Source organism: Procambarus clarkii, chromosome 22 (genome assembly GCF_040958095.1).
Source record: "Procambarus clarkii isolate CNS0578487 chromosome 22, FALCON_Pclarkii_2.0, whole genome shotgun sequence".
NCBI lineage: Eukaryota > Metazoa > Arthropoda > Malacostraca > Decapoda > Cambaridae > Procambarus > Procambarus clarkii.
Genome location: NC_091171.1, coordinates 1770947 through 1786182, shown reverse-complemented (window position 1 = coordinate 1786182; position 15236 = coordinate 1770947). Strand labels below are relative to the sequence as shown.

At 46.1% G+C, this 15236-nt stretch overlaps 1 protein-coding gene across 1 annotated transcript; it reads right to left on the bottom strand.

The window, feature by feature from the left end:
* Positions 1-1548: 1548 nt before the first annotated feature.
* On the bottom strand, positions 1549-9766 carry LOC138367598 (uncharacterized). Its single transcript, XM_069329316.1, has 4 exons — positions 9505-9766; positions 9116-9412; positions 4644-4941; positions 1549-1975 (listed from the first exon to the last, which is right to left on the bottom strand). The coding sequence occupies exons 1-4, from the start codon at positions 9764-9766 to the stop codon at positions 1549-1551; spliced, it is 1284 nt and encodes a 427-aa protein (XP_069185417.1).
* Positions 9767-15236: the final 5470 nt, after the last annotated feature.

The following is a 15236-nucleotide window of genomic DNA, read 5'->3' as shown; positions in this document are numbered from 1 at the left end:
GCTTTTGGGGTTGATTTTTGACACTCGTTTGTCTTGGTCTCCCCATATCTCTTACCTCCGTGTTGAGTGCTCTAAGGCCCTTACCCTCCTTCGGGTATTGTCCCATACCTCTTGGGGGGCAGATAGCTCACTCTCCTTGCTTTACATTCCTCTCTCATCCTGTCTAAGCTCGATTATGGTTGCCCTGCTTACTCGTCTGCTTCTCCTTCTACTCTTCGCCGTCTTGATGCTTTGCACCATACTGGGTTGCGCCTCGGTTCTGATGCCTTTCGTTCGACTCCCGTCCTCAGCTTGTATGTTGACACTTACTTCCTGTCTCTCCAGGACCGCCGTGATCGCTACTGTCTTCGCTATCTTGCGCGGTCCTTACAACTTCCTTCCTCTCGCCTCTGTCGTGCTTTAACTTTTACCCCTCCTGCGGTTCCTGTTCCTCTTCACCACCTCCCTCTTTCTGTCCGGTTATCTCGCTTACAAGATTCTATTTCAGTTCGTATTTCTAATATTTCTCCTCGTGTTGTTCCTTCATTGACCCCATGGAGAGTCCCCCTTCCGCAGTTTTGTACATCCTTAACCCGCATCACTAAAGCTTTTACCCCCTCCTACGGTTCTAAAACGCCTTTTCCTTGAGCACTTTTCTTCTCACTCCCGCTCCGTTTGTCTTCACCGATGGGTTTAAGTCAGTGGACGGTGTTGGCTACTCTGTTGTTTTTCCTGATCGCACTTATATGTGTCGCTTACCTCCGGAGACTAGCATCTTTACAGCGGAACTTTATGCTATTCTCTATGCTCTTCGTCTCCTGCTTTCTCGTTGTCAGTCTTCCTTTGTAGTTGTTGTTGACTCTCGTAGTGCCCTCATGGCTCTCGGGTCCTTTAATCCGGTTCATCCAGTGGTTGTCGAGATCCAGCACTGGCTGTTTCTTGTTCACAGTAAATTTAAGTCGCTTGAGTTTTGTTGGGTTCCCAGCCATATTGGTGTGTCTTTAAATGAGCGTGCGGATGCTGCTGCCAAGGAAGCTGTCCGCTCTTGTCCCGTCTCTCGTAAAGGTATTCCATATTCCGACTTTTACCCGGTTATCCATTCCTCCATCCTTACCCGTTGGCAGGCTTCTTGGTCGTCTGTTACTGGTAACAAATTACGTACTCTTAAATGTTGTTTCCTCGTGGCCATCCTCCTACCACCGTAACCGGCGGTGGGAAACAGCTCTGGCGAGGTTGCGTATTGGCCATACTCGCTTAACTCATGGTCACTTGATGGAGCGCCACCCTGCTCCTTATTGTCCTAATTGCATTGTCCCTCTTACGGTCGTGCATATCCTTGTTGAATGTCCTGACTTCCAGGACGAGCGTGTCTTGTTTTCCGACCGTCCCCCGCGGTCGCTTGTCACTCGATAGTATTCTTGGTGACTCGGATACTTTTGATATCGTTCACCTTATGAGATTCTGTTCTCGTATTGGCATCCTTGGTGATATTTAGCGCCCTCTGATTATCCTGCACATTTCATAGTGCTACATAGCCTTCCCGGTTTGGTGCCTTCTTTTGATAATTATTTACTTACTGGCCGTGTGGCTGGGAGCGTCACTGGCCGTGTGGCTGGGAGCGTCGCTGGCCGTGTGGCTGGGAGCGTCGCTGGCCGTGTGGCTGGGAGCGTCACTGGCCGTGTGGCTGGGAGCGTCACTGGCCGTGTGGCTGGGAGCGTCACTGGCCGTGTGGCTGGGAGCGTCACTGGCCGTGTGGCTGGGAGCGTCACTGGCCGTGTGGCTGGGAGCGTCGCTGGCCGTGTGGCTGGGAGCGTCGCTGGCCGTGTGGCTGGGAGCGTCGCTGGCCGTGTGGCTGGGAGCGTCGCTGGCCGTGTGGCTGGGAGCGTCGCTGGCCGTGTGGCTGGGAGCGTCGCTGGCCGTGTGGCTGGGAGCGTCGCTGGCCGTGTGGCTGGGAGCGTCGCTGGCCGTGTGGCTGGGAGCGTCGCTGGCCGTGTGGCTTGTGGTGGGAGCATAAAGAGATAGACCTGTAGTCACTGATAGGTAAGTACCATCCCACAACAACTACTGGAATCAGGACAGCGTGTTGGTACAGCCCTTTATCCCAGGAGCCACACACCTAGCACAAGGAAATAGGGACATCTTAGCTGATATACAGTACTTCCTAAAATCCTTTCTTACAAAGCACTTCCAGTCATCATCACTCTTAGGACCAATCACAACTTCTCCTAACATTTAAATTAGTACAGAGACACATACTTAACTTAACAATTCATCCTCCACAGTCCCCCCCCCCCCCCTTCAAGGGCAACTTCCAACAATACAGAAAACGTACAGGATAAGTACACTCCTAACCCCAAACTACAGCAAACTTGCTTCAACCGGCTTGCTTAACCCCTCAATCAAGGCACCATTAACTCCAAGCGGTAACACTTATTTACCAACCACACAACAAGCAAAACTACACACTCAAAGGTATTCACGACTTTTCAGACAAATTATATTAGTTGGTTACCGGCTACGCCATAGTGCGCGAGCGCTATGGCGTATGGCGTAGTGGTGGTAAGACGCTCGCCTGGCGTACGGCGAGCGCTTTGTCCTGGGTTCGTATCCTGCCGGGGAGGATTTACTGAGCGCAAATCCTTAACTATAGCCTCTGTTTAACTCAACAATAAAATGGGTAGTTGGTTGTAAAAACGAATCTTTGCGGGGTCGTATTCAAGGGAACATAGGCTTAAGAATTTGCCCGAAATGTTACACGTAGTAGTGGATGTACAAGAATGTAAGAACTTTTGTATATATCAATAAAAAAAATAAAAAAATCCTTCATTTAGAAATTCTTCTTGATACCGGAATACATCAGCCGCACACACAAGTCCCCCGCCAGTAACAACACAGGATCTTAGGACACAAGGTACAACCTGTAGGAAGTTACCACGAATAGCCAAAATTTAATGGGTAAATTACTAAGATAGATATCGAACATATATCCTTTATACTGCAATTGAGAAAATTTAAACTTAAATCTAGATTTACCTGAAGTTTACCTGAGGGCCAGTGACCTAGACAAGGAGAGGAAGCCGGCGGCTTGTCGAAAGACCTACCATTAATTCTGATGATTCTATCAAGTTGGATTTTGAAATTCAGCATCGTTTTGGCAGTTACGGCTTTGGCGGGTAGATAGTTCCATGTGCTTATATGACTCAGCGGGTGAAAAAACATCTGTTTTCTATCCTACATTGTGGCTTGTTGAACTTGAAACCGTTGCTCCTTGTTTGTGTTACACCTGACCTTCTGAAGAAGTGCTCTGGATCAACATCCTCCAAAGTTGTTCAGTATTTTACAAATTTTGATAAGATCAGCCCTGTCATGTCTGGTCTGCAGTATTGTTACCCTTGTGGCCCCTCAACCTGTCCTGGTATGAGAGTTGACTTAGTTCTGGAATGATTGTTGTTACCCGGTATTGAACTTTCTAGGAGTGACATTTGAATATTTCTAATCTAGGGAAACTATCCATTGGTCCAGAGATTCTTTAAAAGGAGTTTCAGTGGTAGGCCTAGTTTACCAACCAGTTCCATTACAACTTTGGATTGAATTCCGTCCACACCTTGGGCTTTTGAGTCTTTTAGTTTGTCAATGCTTTTCCTGAATACGTCGCACGTTATGGGTATTTCCCGTAATTCGTTCTCTAAACCTCCTTCAAGCATTTGGGGGTAATGGAATACTGTCTAATCTCTCCAGTGTGAACAGTGATGTAAAGTGTTCACTCGTTGTTTGCTGCCCCTTAATCGTCTATTATAACCTGGTCGACCGAGTGGACAGCACGCTGGACTTGTGAGCCTGTGGTCCCGGGTTCAATCCCGGGCGCCGGCGAGAAACAATGGGCAGAGTTTCTTTCACCCTATGCCCCTGTTACCTAACAGTAAATAGGTACCTGGGTGTTAGTCATCCGTCACGGGCTGCTTCCTGGGGGTGGAGGCCTGGTCGAGGACCGGGCCGCGGGGACACTAAAGCCCCGAAATCATCTCAAGATAACCTCAAGATCTAAAGATAACCTGGTTAGTCTCATCTCTTAAGATCCCACTGACTCTTGTGTTTTGATTTTACTTCTTATATAGCCATAGAACGACTTTGTATCTTTGTTTTTTGTTTTTGGACTAGTTTTCTTTCGCAGTTTCTTTTGGCTGATCTGATCTCCTGGGTGTCTAAATTAATGCCCTTCTATTTACTCATAATCTACGTTGTTCTTTGAGGATTTATAACTTCTCCAGAGGTTCCGCTTATTTATCAAAGCTCTTTTTACTACCTGTGTCATCCATCTAGTTCTCTTTCTTTTCTTTCTCCTTTTTGGCTCATTTTTGAACGAGTTTAGTGATGACCATGAAATTTTCTCATGATGCTTCCATGCCATGTTCGCCTATCAGCTTCCTCCAGGAGGTAGTTTGTAATTCCTTGATAGTCTCCTCGAGGATAATCTAAAATTTTATCATCATAGACCTTTACGTGGGTTTCTATAATTGTAATCCATCTTAGAATATTGTGATCACACGAAAGGGGGAGCTTTTCCCCCTACCTGTACTTGATCCATCATGCCTTCTTCTGATATTAGCACAAGATCTAGAATGCTCTTGTCATTGTTGTTGTTGTTGTTGCATTAAGGTTTCCACCTCCCGATGACTGCACGAGGGGTAATGTTGGGAAACATTAAGGTTTCCACCTCCCGATGACTGCACGAGGGGTAATGTTGGGAAACATTAAGGTTTCCACCTCCCGATGACTGCACGAGGGGTAATGTTGGGAAACTCGTCATTCGTTCATATTTTGGCTTGAAAGTTGTCGAGGTCGCCCGTTCTTGCAAGGATGATGACGAAATTAACCAATGGAGTGAAATGTGACGCATGATGGCAAAGTTAGGGATTTGTGGTGATGGTGTCAGCTGTGTTGTTGTTGTTCTGTAGAATGTGTCTGGTTTAGAATTCATAAAATTTATTTTGCAATTGGAATTACGTTTTGGAGTTAGTCACAATACAGGTAGGTTAGGTTAGGGTAGGTTAGATTAGGTTATGGTATGTTATGACAGGTTAGGGAATGTTAGGTTAGGTTAGGTCAGGACAGGATAGGACAGGTTAGGACAGGTCAGCTTAGGTTAGGACAGATTAGGCTATGTTAAGACGGGTCAGGTCAGGTTATTACAGGTTAGGTTAGGTCCGGACAGGACAGGTTAGGACAGGTTATGACAGGTTACGTTAGGACAGGTTAGCTTAGGTTAGGTTAGAAAATGTTAGATTAGGAAAGGTTAGGGTGGGAAACATTAGGACAGGTTAAGTTAGCACAGGTTAGGTTAGGCTGGACGTCCACACCTTGGTGGTGTAGGTTATGGTAAGTTGGGGCATGGTTGGTTAGGTTAGGGTTTCATGCATGCCAGATCAGTACGATTTGGTTGCAATTGCATCCTTTTTCTTGGTTGCAGTAGTGCAGCGTGTTTGGTATCTGAGCATGGTTGGGAGGCTTGTGGGGCAGTGGGGCTTAGGTGGTTGTTCAGTCTGAGTGCCAGGTCGTTGGCAGTTTAGTCCAGCTGGGGGCTGCTTACGTTTAGTTCCGATAGTTGTGGTTTGTGACAAATGAGCTTGAGTGTTTTGGGTAAGGTCTGCTAAGTAATTACTTAGGAGTCTGTCCAGCATCAGTTCGAGTATCTTGAACACAATGGCAGGTGCGGTTGGTCGGATTTCACTTTCTGCACATGTGTTGGGTTAGTCTCGGAGGCAAGCCAGATAGTTGTGCGAAGAATCTAGTTAGGAATCGGTCCAGTGTCTTTTCTTTTGCATTTTCAGTGGCAGTAATAAGTGTTTGGACGAGGTGTACACTGAGCTGCAAGGTGTGTGAGAGTGGAATGTTGTGTGGGGGTGTAGGATGGTGAGGTCCAGACACATTTGGTATGTGTGTGTTTTTTTTTTTATGATTGGTTGTAGCTGGTTATGGACTGTGTTGGGTAGTTTCAACGCACTACTGTACTGCATGTTGGCGCTGGGGAAGATTCCTAACAGTAGTTGTAGCTGCTTTGTAGGAAAGACATTTAATTTTGTCAAACATTTTTGTTGGAGCATTTGAGTATGACTTGTGTAGTCGATGTGTAATGGGAACCAGAGCATTTTCCATATTTTATGTCTTTTGGGCCTCCTTTCCAGGTATGGTTAAATCCTGTTCGTCTTTAGCATTGTGCTGGACGTGGTATGTATATCTCTAGTTTATGGAGAAAGCCGTTGATCTGAACCCGATCAATTGGAAAGTAGTGGAGAAAGGTCAGTAGGGTTGTACCTGTATCACTCAGTTCTCCGTTCCAGACAAAAATTGTTTTACACCATAGATTAGGATAACAGTATCACTTCAAATGATAACAGTATCATTGCAAGTGATAACAGTGTCACTCTGTGGCCCACGGTGGTTAGGCCACCGAGCTGTATCTCTCTACTCCGACTTGTATCCTATTTCCTGCTCAAAGTTTTCACATTCTCGCCCCAGTTTTCCACCCCCAGCTTTCCTGCCCTCGGGTCCTTGGAATTGGAATTAGGATGTCATCTGCTTGAAGTTCCTTTGTGATTTCTTCTTTACTAATGTCTATAACATGCCTGATTACATAATGTATTAATGTGTCGCCAAGTGGCATGTAGCCTTTATGTATCTGCGGATTTCAGTGGTGTCAGAAAGCTGAAGTTCCTTGCTGTTTGTGTGGTCCATTGAGATCAAGTTCTTTTGCTTGTTGAGTCTAATTTCATGCACTCTGATCTTAAAAATCTTGGGAATGTCATTGTATATGATACTTTGGGTCCTGCTACTTTCAAAAATAAAGTTATCCGTCGATTTTTTGTCATCAAATTATATGTCTAAATGTAAAATAACGGCATCCCAGAGCGCACTCCTAGTACCGGATCATTCGTAAACTTCCGTGGAGCAGCCGTTTATAATTCAGTACTAGAAGAAGGATTAAGAACACTACACGACGGTTGTGAAGATGCTGGGACCACGTGTGTCGTACAAAGGACTGGCAGTGTTAAGAACGCGTGTCAGTGGGTCACGTGCAACATACAGGAAGGAATTGGTGGTTAAGCAGCTAGTGGAAAGCCTGTATATTGCGTATTAGGCCAGTGTTAAGACTCAGAATCTCATTGGGAGTGATTGTCTGATCATCTGAAGGACAATCAAGTGTGGAATATCCCCAAAGGTGAGTATAGCTTTGGAGATCGCGAAATTGTGGTATTTCGCGGCCGTGTGTCGTGAGAAGTGTTGGCATCTTCCCTCACTACGCCTGAGGCTGTGTGTGGGCGTGCATTCGTGTATGCTCACGCAACCTTAAAAAAAAAATTGAAAATAAATTTAGGATTTTTGTTTTCCAAAACAGTACGTTAAGGGTCCTCTGGTAGATTTGAAGGGCAGGAAATTCTCCTAAAGATTCAAAACGTTAATTGAATGTTTCCTCTCCTAACCAAACCGAGTAAGCTGGAGGACTTAAACAGAAAACGGGACAGTACAAAACTTTCGCGAGCTGATATTATTTCAAATTACGTCCATTTTGGCCGTAGCTCACATTCGAGCAAAAAGAAACGTTATTTTTAAGAGGACAGGTTGAAGCAATAACTTAACGTATTGAAGTGAGTGCTAATTGTCAGTGTGACAGTGCATTAGCGTAACTGTTAGACTGACCACTGTGGGGCAGTGTGTCATTAATGTAACTGTTAGACTGACCACTGTGGGGCAGTGTGTCATTAATGTAACTGTTAGACTGACCACTGTGGGGCAGTGTGTTATTATCGTAAATTAATTGAGTATTAATTGATAGTTATCTTTGAGTGCCGTCCAAGTGATGTGTGGTAACGTAGTTACTTGTTGGTGTATTATTGTTTGATTGTCCTTGTGACATTGTTGTGGAATTTCAGTAGATTAATTCATGTTTTGGAGTTGATTTGGCAAGAGAGTGCACGAAGTGTTTCAGGTTAGTTCATGGTTGTTGATTACCTGTCCAGTGGGTCGAGGCCTTGTGTCTCTTTACACCTGTCAATTTTTATTTATTTGTTTATTTTTACATGCAAGCATGCGAATACAATACAATAAAATCAATAAAAGCAAACTAGAACAAAACAGAGGACAAAACACAAAATGACAAATCACAAACGCACAAAGTACAAAAGAACAAAGGTATTCAACCACAAAACACCGGCCTGAAGGGCCGACCACAAAAACAATACATACAAACACAAGGGAATACAGTACAGAAACGACATCAATACAACACACGGTACCCAAACCCGCAGCCAACAACCCAAGAACTATTTAAAACAAGTCTACCGGCACCGTAACCACACACGGAGAGGCACCAAGAAAAAATTATTAGAAATACAACACTAAAGGAAAGTACTAATACTCAATAGAAACAAAAGGACAGCTTAATCGTAATACAGAAAACATATACGCAATACATAATACATAACAAACACCGGAGCACGCAGGAACCGAGAAAACAAACCCGCCCTACCCACACACACACACACACACACACACACACACACACACACACACACACACACACACACACACAACCCGCACCCCACAACCATGCACACAAACGGAAAAAACCCACAACATACAAAGGGATCACAGGGCATTAACCTAACTCCCAGAGCCAGGAACATACTTCTCGGGGAACTTATCCCAAGGATACCTCTTCTTATAGGCCTCCCAAATCAAATATTCCATGTCAGTAGGGAGTCGATCCCCTTTCCGCTGTGGGAAACTCATAAACTCGGAAACCACCAAATCAGGCGGAAACGGCCACCTCCAAAGCTCACTGGCGCAAGTCGCATAACGAGGCGGGGGATCACGAAACACCCCCTTCCTTGGAAGCAGAAGACACCGAAGAAGAGTACGTAGGCCGCCGAGACGGCCATGCCGCTGAACGCACAGAAAAAGGTGACGGTTGTCGTGATGGTAACACTTCCACTGGTACCGCAAGAGGTACAGAAGAGATGGCTTGAGACGGAAGAGACGACAAGACCGCCACCGACGAAACAGGGAACGAGGAAGGGGGCGCAGACTACCCCAGAGTGAGCAGCCTTTTTCAAGACCACCACCAGGTCACCACGCTCACCACGAACCTCAGCAGGGGGAATCACCCCCCACGAAGAATCGGAACCATCCGACACAGGCGACGCACCCGAATCAGGACCTACAAACACCCCACCAGAGAGGGAGACCGAAACACCGGCACCGGCATCCGCAGGCAAATGCACCTCCGCCACCACCGTAGATTGCAACGCAACCGGAGCCACCCCGCCGTCGCTGGAAGATCCACAGTCGTCGAACTCGCCAACATCAGCCCAGGCAGCAGAAGAACGACGGGAGTGCTTGGGCTCCGGCCGTACATCATCAGAGGCGGAGGGGGACCCTGAAAAACGGGCCTCACAAGCCGGGCAGGAGGAGGCGTGTCCGCCACCCCACCACCCATCACAGTCAGGACACAAGTCGAGGGCGCAGGGCCATGCTTAGTAGCAGGAGACGAGGAAGCGGAGGGCGCCGATGACGCAAAGAGATCGCCCGGCAGACCCTCGGGAGCAGCCAGAACATCGACCTGAGCAAGAAGAACCGCCGACGGCGCCGCAACACCCGGAGGAGGGTCCGCAACATCCGGAGGCATACTCGGAGACGCAGAGGGAGCCTCAGCAGAGAATGGGACGTCCACCTCCTCACTCCCGGAGTCCTCCTCCACAGGGAGCGGTGGGAAATCCTCTTCCTTGAACATGTTCACGGGAGCAGTCGCAGCCTCAGTGCACCCGGCAGCCTGATGCCCCAACAGGCCACAACGAAAACATGTCCCTGGTTGCCGGGCATAATACACCCATACGTAGTACCCCTAAAAGCCGGACAGAAGATGGAATGTCCGATCTTAGGCGCATCCCTAGGGTACGAATGTTGGTCCTCATACCCGTAAACTTGCCAGAAGACAGCGTGTGTATCCGCACACTAACGACGGCGCCAAACCGCTGGAAGAAACGCCGGAGGAGGGTCTTGGGGAAATTCCATGGGGGGGCCCCCATGGACACTCACATACGTCATGTGTTGGGGTTTCCACCTCTCTATTATTCTCTACCCTTACTCTGGGGTGAGCAATAGTTATGCTCAAGGTAACTCACCGTAGCCCTGCGGGTCTTCCCTCGATCCTCACGGCGCCACTGCACGCCAGGAGAGTCTCCCAGTCAATCTTAACGGCCTCTTATTAAGAAAGAGTGAGAACACGACTCGTTCACATCGACTGTCGTGTGCCCTCCCCAACAATAGGGCTCTACGGTTATCCACAAGATCGCCAACTGGTGTTTAAGGTGGCCAGTAACACCATCAGTGGACTGGTGTATTCAGTGGTAGCCTTGGCAAGGTCACACTCAAAGATCAGGAATCAGGCAGGTACTTATTGTTATCACTCTATGCTTACAGGTATAGTATAGCCACAAGATCAATGGAAGGGATGATAAAAACACAAAGAGAGTTTTGTATTTTACTTAAAATGTATGAAAGATGTCACAAAGCCAAACAATAATCAATTAATCAACTGATCCTGACTCGGCCGATAATTCCCACGGATATTATGTGATCATAAGGTGGCAACATCTCCCTTCCTCATCAAGTGTCAAGAACAGCTGATCGCAATGGTCTCTCCGTGCGAACTTTGCTTGTTTTCTAGATTCACGCGCGCGGTTTCTTTAAATTCTCCAATATTACTAGAAACTCGCACACTCGATATTGGCACAAATAAACCGAATTACTTAGTTACACTGTACTCAGGCTCAAACAGTCTTTTCTACAATCAATTCTACAATGATTCACTGTAATGGTCTTACACTGTTATTTATCCAACAATATATTATGAAATATTAACACTGGAGTTTTCAATACTTTCTCTCGTGGGCGATAACGCAATAATTCACTATACTCGCAAATGATTATTCACTGAATGAACATAGACATATATATGGTATATAAATCAATCATCAATACATGGAAAATAAATAGTTTCTGGGCACATAGCCTAACCTCCAAATACTGGCATAATATTATATATAATTTACCACTATATGTTCATATCAAAAAATCTATAGAAAGATATACACACCACAGTAAATTTATCACTGGTTCCTGGTGTCTGTACACCCCAATAATCAACATGAATATTACAAGTACTCTTGATAGTACTGTCTAGCACACTGGTGCTTTATCGTGACATGAGGGAGACTTGCTCACGACATATAAAATCCTCAGGCTAGAAAATATAGCCAAATAATATAGCTAACTAAAGGGGAATGGGGAGGGAACTAGAAACACCTACTTCACCCTATCCTCCGATGAGAGTCGAGATGTAGCTCCTGGTCCTCGTGTCGGGAACGCCCCTACACTACACGTCGTCGTGTCCTACCAGAGCCTCTCGTCGTCACACCGTTTAGGGCGTCGTCTCCGTGCCTCCTCACTGCAGGTCCGTCCTCCTTCTTGACTTCTTGAAGGTTGGAGTCGGTCTCCTGGCCGTCGTCTTCTCCCAGCAACGGCTGTCGCCTACGTCTCGGCTACAGTCGTTCGGTTTCCCCAAATAGTCCTCTCTTCCTCAGCTACCCAGTGGCTCTGTCAGCCACTACGCTGTCACGAACTGGTGAATTGCCACAGACGTCAACATACGTCACTGCACGGCTTCACTGCTACTGGCACAGTACCTGACTGGAGCACTTGTTGCTCAAATAACCGTCAATTCCCTCTTCTGGTTCAACACATGAACTAGGGAAGACTTCTCAGAGTACTGGCGGACTTCAGGTGACGCGTAAATCCACGGTAGTGGGAAACAGCTGTCCGACAGACAGGACCACTCGTCGCACGTCCGACCTCTATGACGTGTCGTGTCTGACTGCTGGCCGGACCCCCTTCCTTCGTGACGTCACTTTCGCTACGGGAAGTTTTCATTGGCTCCCGGTGCCACATTGCTTTCGGTGACCAATCCGGTGCCACTGACGTCACCCGGTTTTGGCGGGAGATCAGGGAGGTAAGCGCCATCTTGGCTCCCTAAAGGGCCTATACCACAGGCCAAGATATTACTATTTCACAAATTTCTCGGCTCTCCGAGAACACTTCACTCTCTCCCATATATCAAATTGTAGCCTGCAACGTAGAGAACGCTTGGGAAAAGTAGACATGACTCTTACTGCAGGCGTGGGAGAATTATAAGGGGGGGAACTCCGTCACACATGGCATCGCTACGATCCATAATGAATACAAATCTGGTGCCATCCTGCAGCAACCCGTTCTCGCAAATTCGTAAAGCCAATATTGACTTATTAACTACGTGCATAGGTGATATACTAAACATAATAGTAGTTGGCATCCATCAGTCTCAGGAGACTATGTAGTTGCGCTCTGGTTGTCGGTCTGGAGTGGCCTCACCAGGGAGCAAAGCCAGGGTAGGTTGATTTGGGAGAGAAGCTGTTACCCAGGCAGCAGGTCCCCCCTCTCCACGGCGCTGAAAGTCTCCAATGGAATGGCATACGCCAATACGATTGGTTCCAGCGCCGTCGCAGGAACTGAGTTCCGGGGTTGACCTCGAAGGTGGTGAAGAAGGGCACAGGGACCTCCAACCCCGGAGACCGCCGTGGTCGGGGCCGGAGAAGAACCACCCCATCAAGGGTATGAACGACCCCAGCCTCCTGAAGCAGAGCCTGGGGCCACACGACCCCCGGGAGGTGGACATCCCGGTCCCGCACCTACGGGTTCCAGACAAGGATCGTCACAGCCCTTTTTCACCCGAGGCTGGCCTCCTTCAAGACTAAGTAGAAGGAAGAGTGATAATTATTAAATACAACAATTATTATGATAATTATTACAATAATAATTGAAAATATTTAATAATTATCCACTAAACATAATAGATACCCTTAAAAAGATTCATAGAAAACACCGACCTTACCTAACCTTGTTAGTATCTTAAGATAAGCATCTTATTGCTTCGTAATTACAATTATTACTTAACCTATACCTATTATAGGTTAGGTAATAATTGTAATTACGAAGCAATAAGATGCTTATCTTAACATACTAAGTAGGTTAGGTAAGGTCGGTGTTTTCTATGAATCTTTTTAAGGGTATCTATTATGTTAAGTGTGTCACCTATGCACATATATAATAAGTCAATATTGACTTATTAAATTTGCGAGAACGGGTTGCCTGCAGCTGGAAGGTACGTCCCTCGTACCTCCGGAGAAAGTCACTGTACACCGCTTTCCCCACAAACTTTATAACTACATGGTGAGTAGTTACCAGCTCAACTCCGTAGATGTCCATTACCGGGATATGGAGCATGTCACATATGATAAGCTCCACTACAGGGTACCCCGCACGTCCAGTAAACTCCAATCCCACGGAGTTGACCCTCACAACAGGGGGGAAGATGGCCGCCCATCGCAAACGCGCCACGTCCACACCAACGAGGAGGGAACAGCAGGGAGGGTAGACACACCCACACCCCCTCCGACTAAAGCAGCAAACACCCCAACTATCAGAGAGGCCAGGCAACACGTCTGCACGTCACGGCTGTTAGAGCACAACTCCTACACCTGTCAGGTGGTGGGTCAGGAGACCTACTGCAGCAGTGGTGTTTGACAGATTTGAAGTGACACTCTTGGTTTAACGTAAAGTGTGAGGCTGTGTATTAGACAATAAGTTTATTCAATAAATTGTTATATTGTTTGCACAAGCTTTCACGTCATTCCTCATTCTGCGGTACTGTCCGCATTCATTACCCTACTTACCAATTGTCTTTAAGAGACACTTGAGCTGGTTCAGGTTCCAGCCCCTAACCCCCAATCACTGAATAATAAATTCGGTGTGAGAACCCGTCCTTTACCTGCTATATTTACTGCAAGCGAGTTGCAAAGAGCACGACCCAGTGAGTGTGTGAGATTTTTGTTTCATAATTTAGCAATGAATTCTAATACATCCGTCAGCTTAAACTGAAAGCATCCGTCAACTTAAACTGAAAGTCTAGATGGGCCTCCTGAGGAAATTTAGTGAACACGCTAAGTATAGTAAGCAGCACATTCCCCACTATAGAGGCCATAGAACAACAGTTATGAAGGTGCGAGCAAACGCCGAGACCTCATAAATTTGAAATCCCTTACACTAGGTCATTGACCTTTGCAAATCGCTGGAGCGAATCTAACGAGTTGATCACGGTATCTCACAACAATTTAGATTTGTTGTCTGGTGACATGAATTCAGTTCGAGGCTCAATAAGCAGTTTCAGAATAATAGCAATAACTTCAGGTAGTGTGGCAGTACATATGTAAATCATTTATAGTGTGAGGGTGTAATGAAAGACAGCGTTCAACTTAACAACATAGTTTATTCAGCAAGTACTAACTACTACAACAACGAAAAATATCACTGACGTTACTCGAAATCCTTCTTGTGACACCTTTACGACAGCTAGACACCAGCCACGTGTATAACTACAGGATCCAATCGTGTTGTGCTGGATAAATGAAGTAACAGTACTGAGTGTTCACAGAGGATGCAATCAAACAAAACATACTTAGGCTATAATCACAAATGCAACAACTCATGGTAGGTTAGGAGACACGTCTCCATTATCCTCCTATCTGTTACTTCAAGCTCCTTGCAGCCCTCCCCTGCAATAGCAGTTGCTATGCAATCAAACTAGTAGCTTACAATGATATCACAATAACTAGTGGGGTTACTGGCAACGCCAGCAACCCTCCTTAATTAAATTCTTATGTTAACACTTCGTCTCTCGGACGATCAGCAATCAATGACTAATTGATTACGTTAATATTAATGGTGACACTTACGTTAATACAATGCCAACAGCTGTCAGCAACAACTACTTACGTTAACACAATTTTGTCTCCCACAGACAAGTCAAACTGTACAACTGTCACTCGTAACTCGTAATTACACAAATACTTGACCCGTCCAGCGTTCAGTGAGTAATCCGCCTTAATCCCTGCCCTACGGACAACTGATTAATCCCAGCACGAGTTACGTTATTGATTACTATCGCCTACTTGATAGTTTACTACAATTTCTATGTCAAAGTGCTAAGAGGACGGCAATTACCCTTCATTACCGTGAGCAATTAATTACTATCTCGAAGATCTATAATTAATTATATACAAATACGTTACCTTTCACACTGGCTCAACAGTTATAATATGAACGAAATG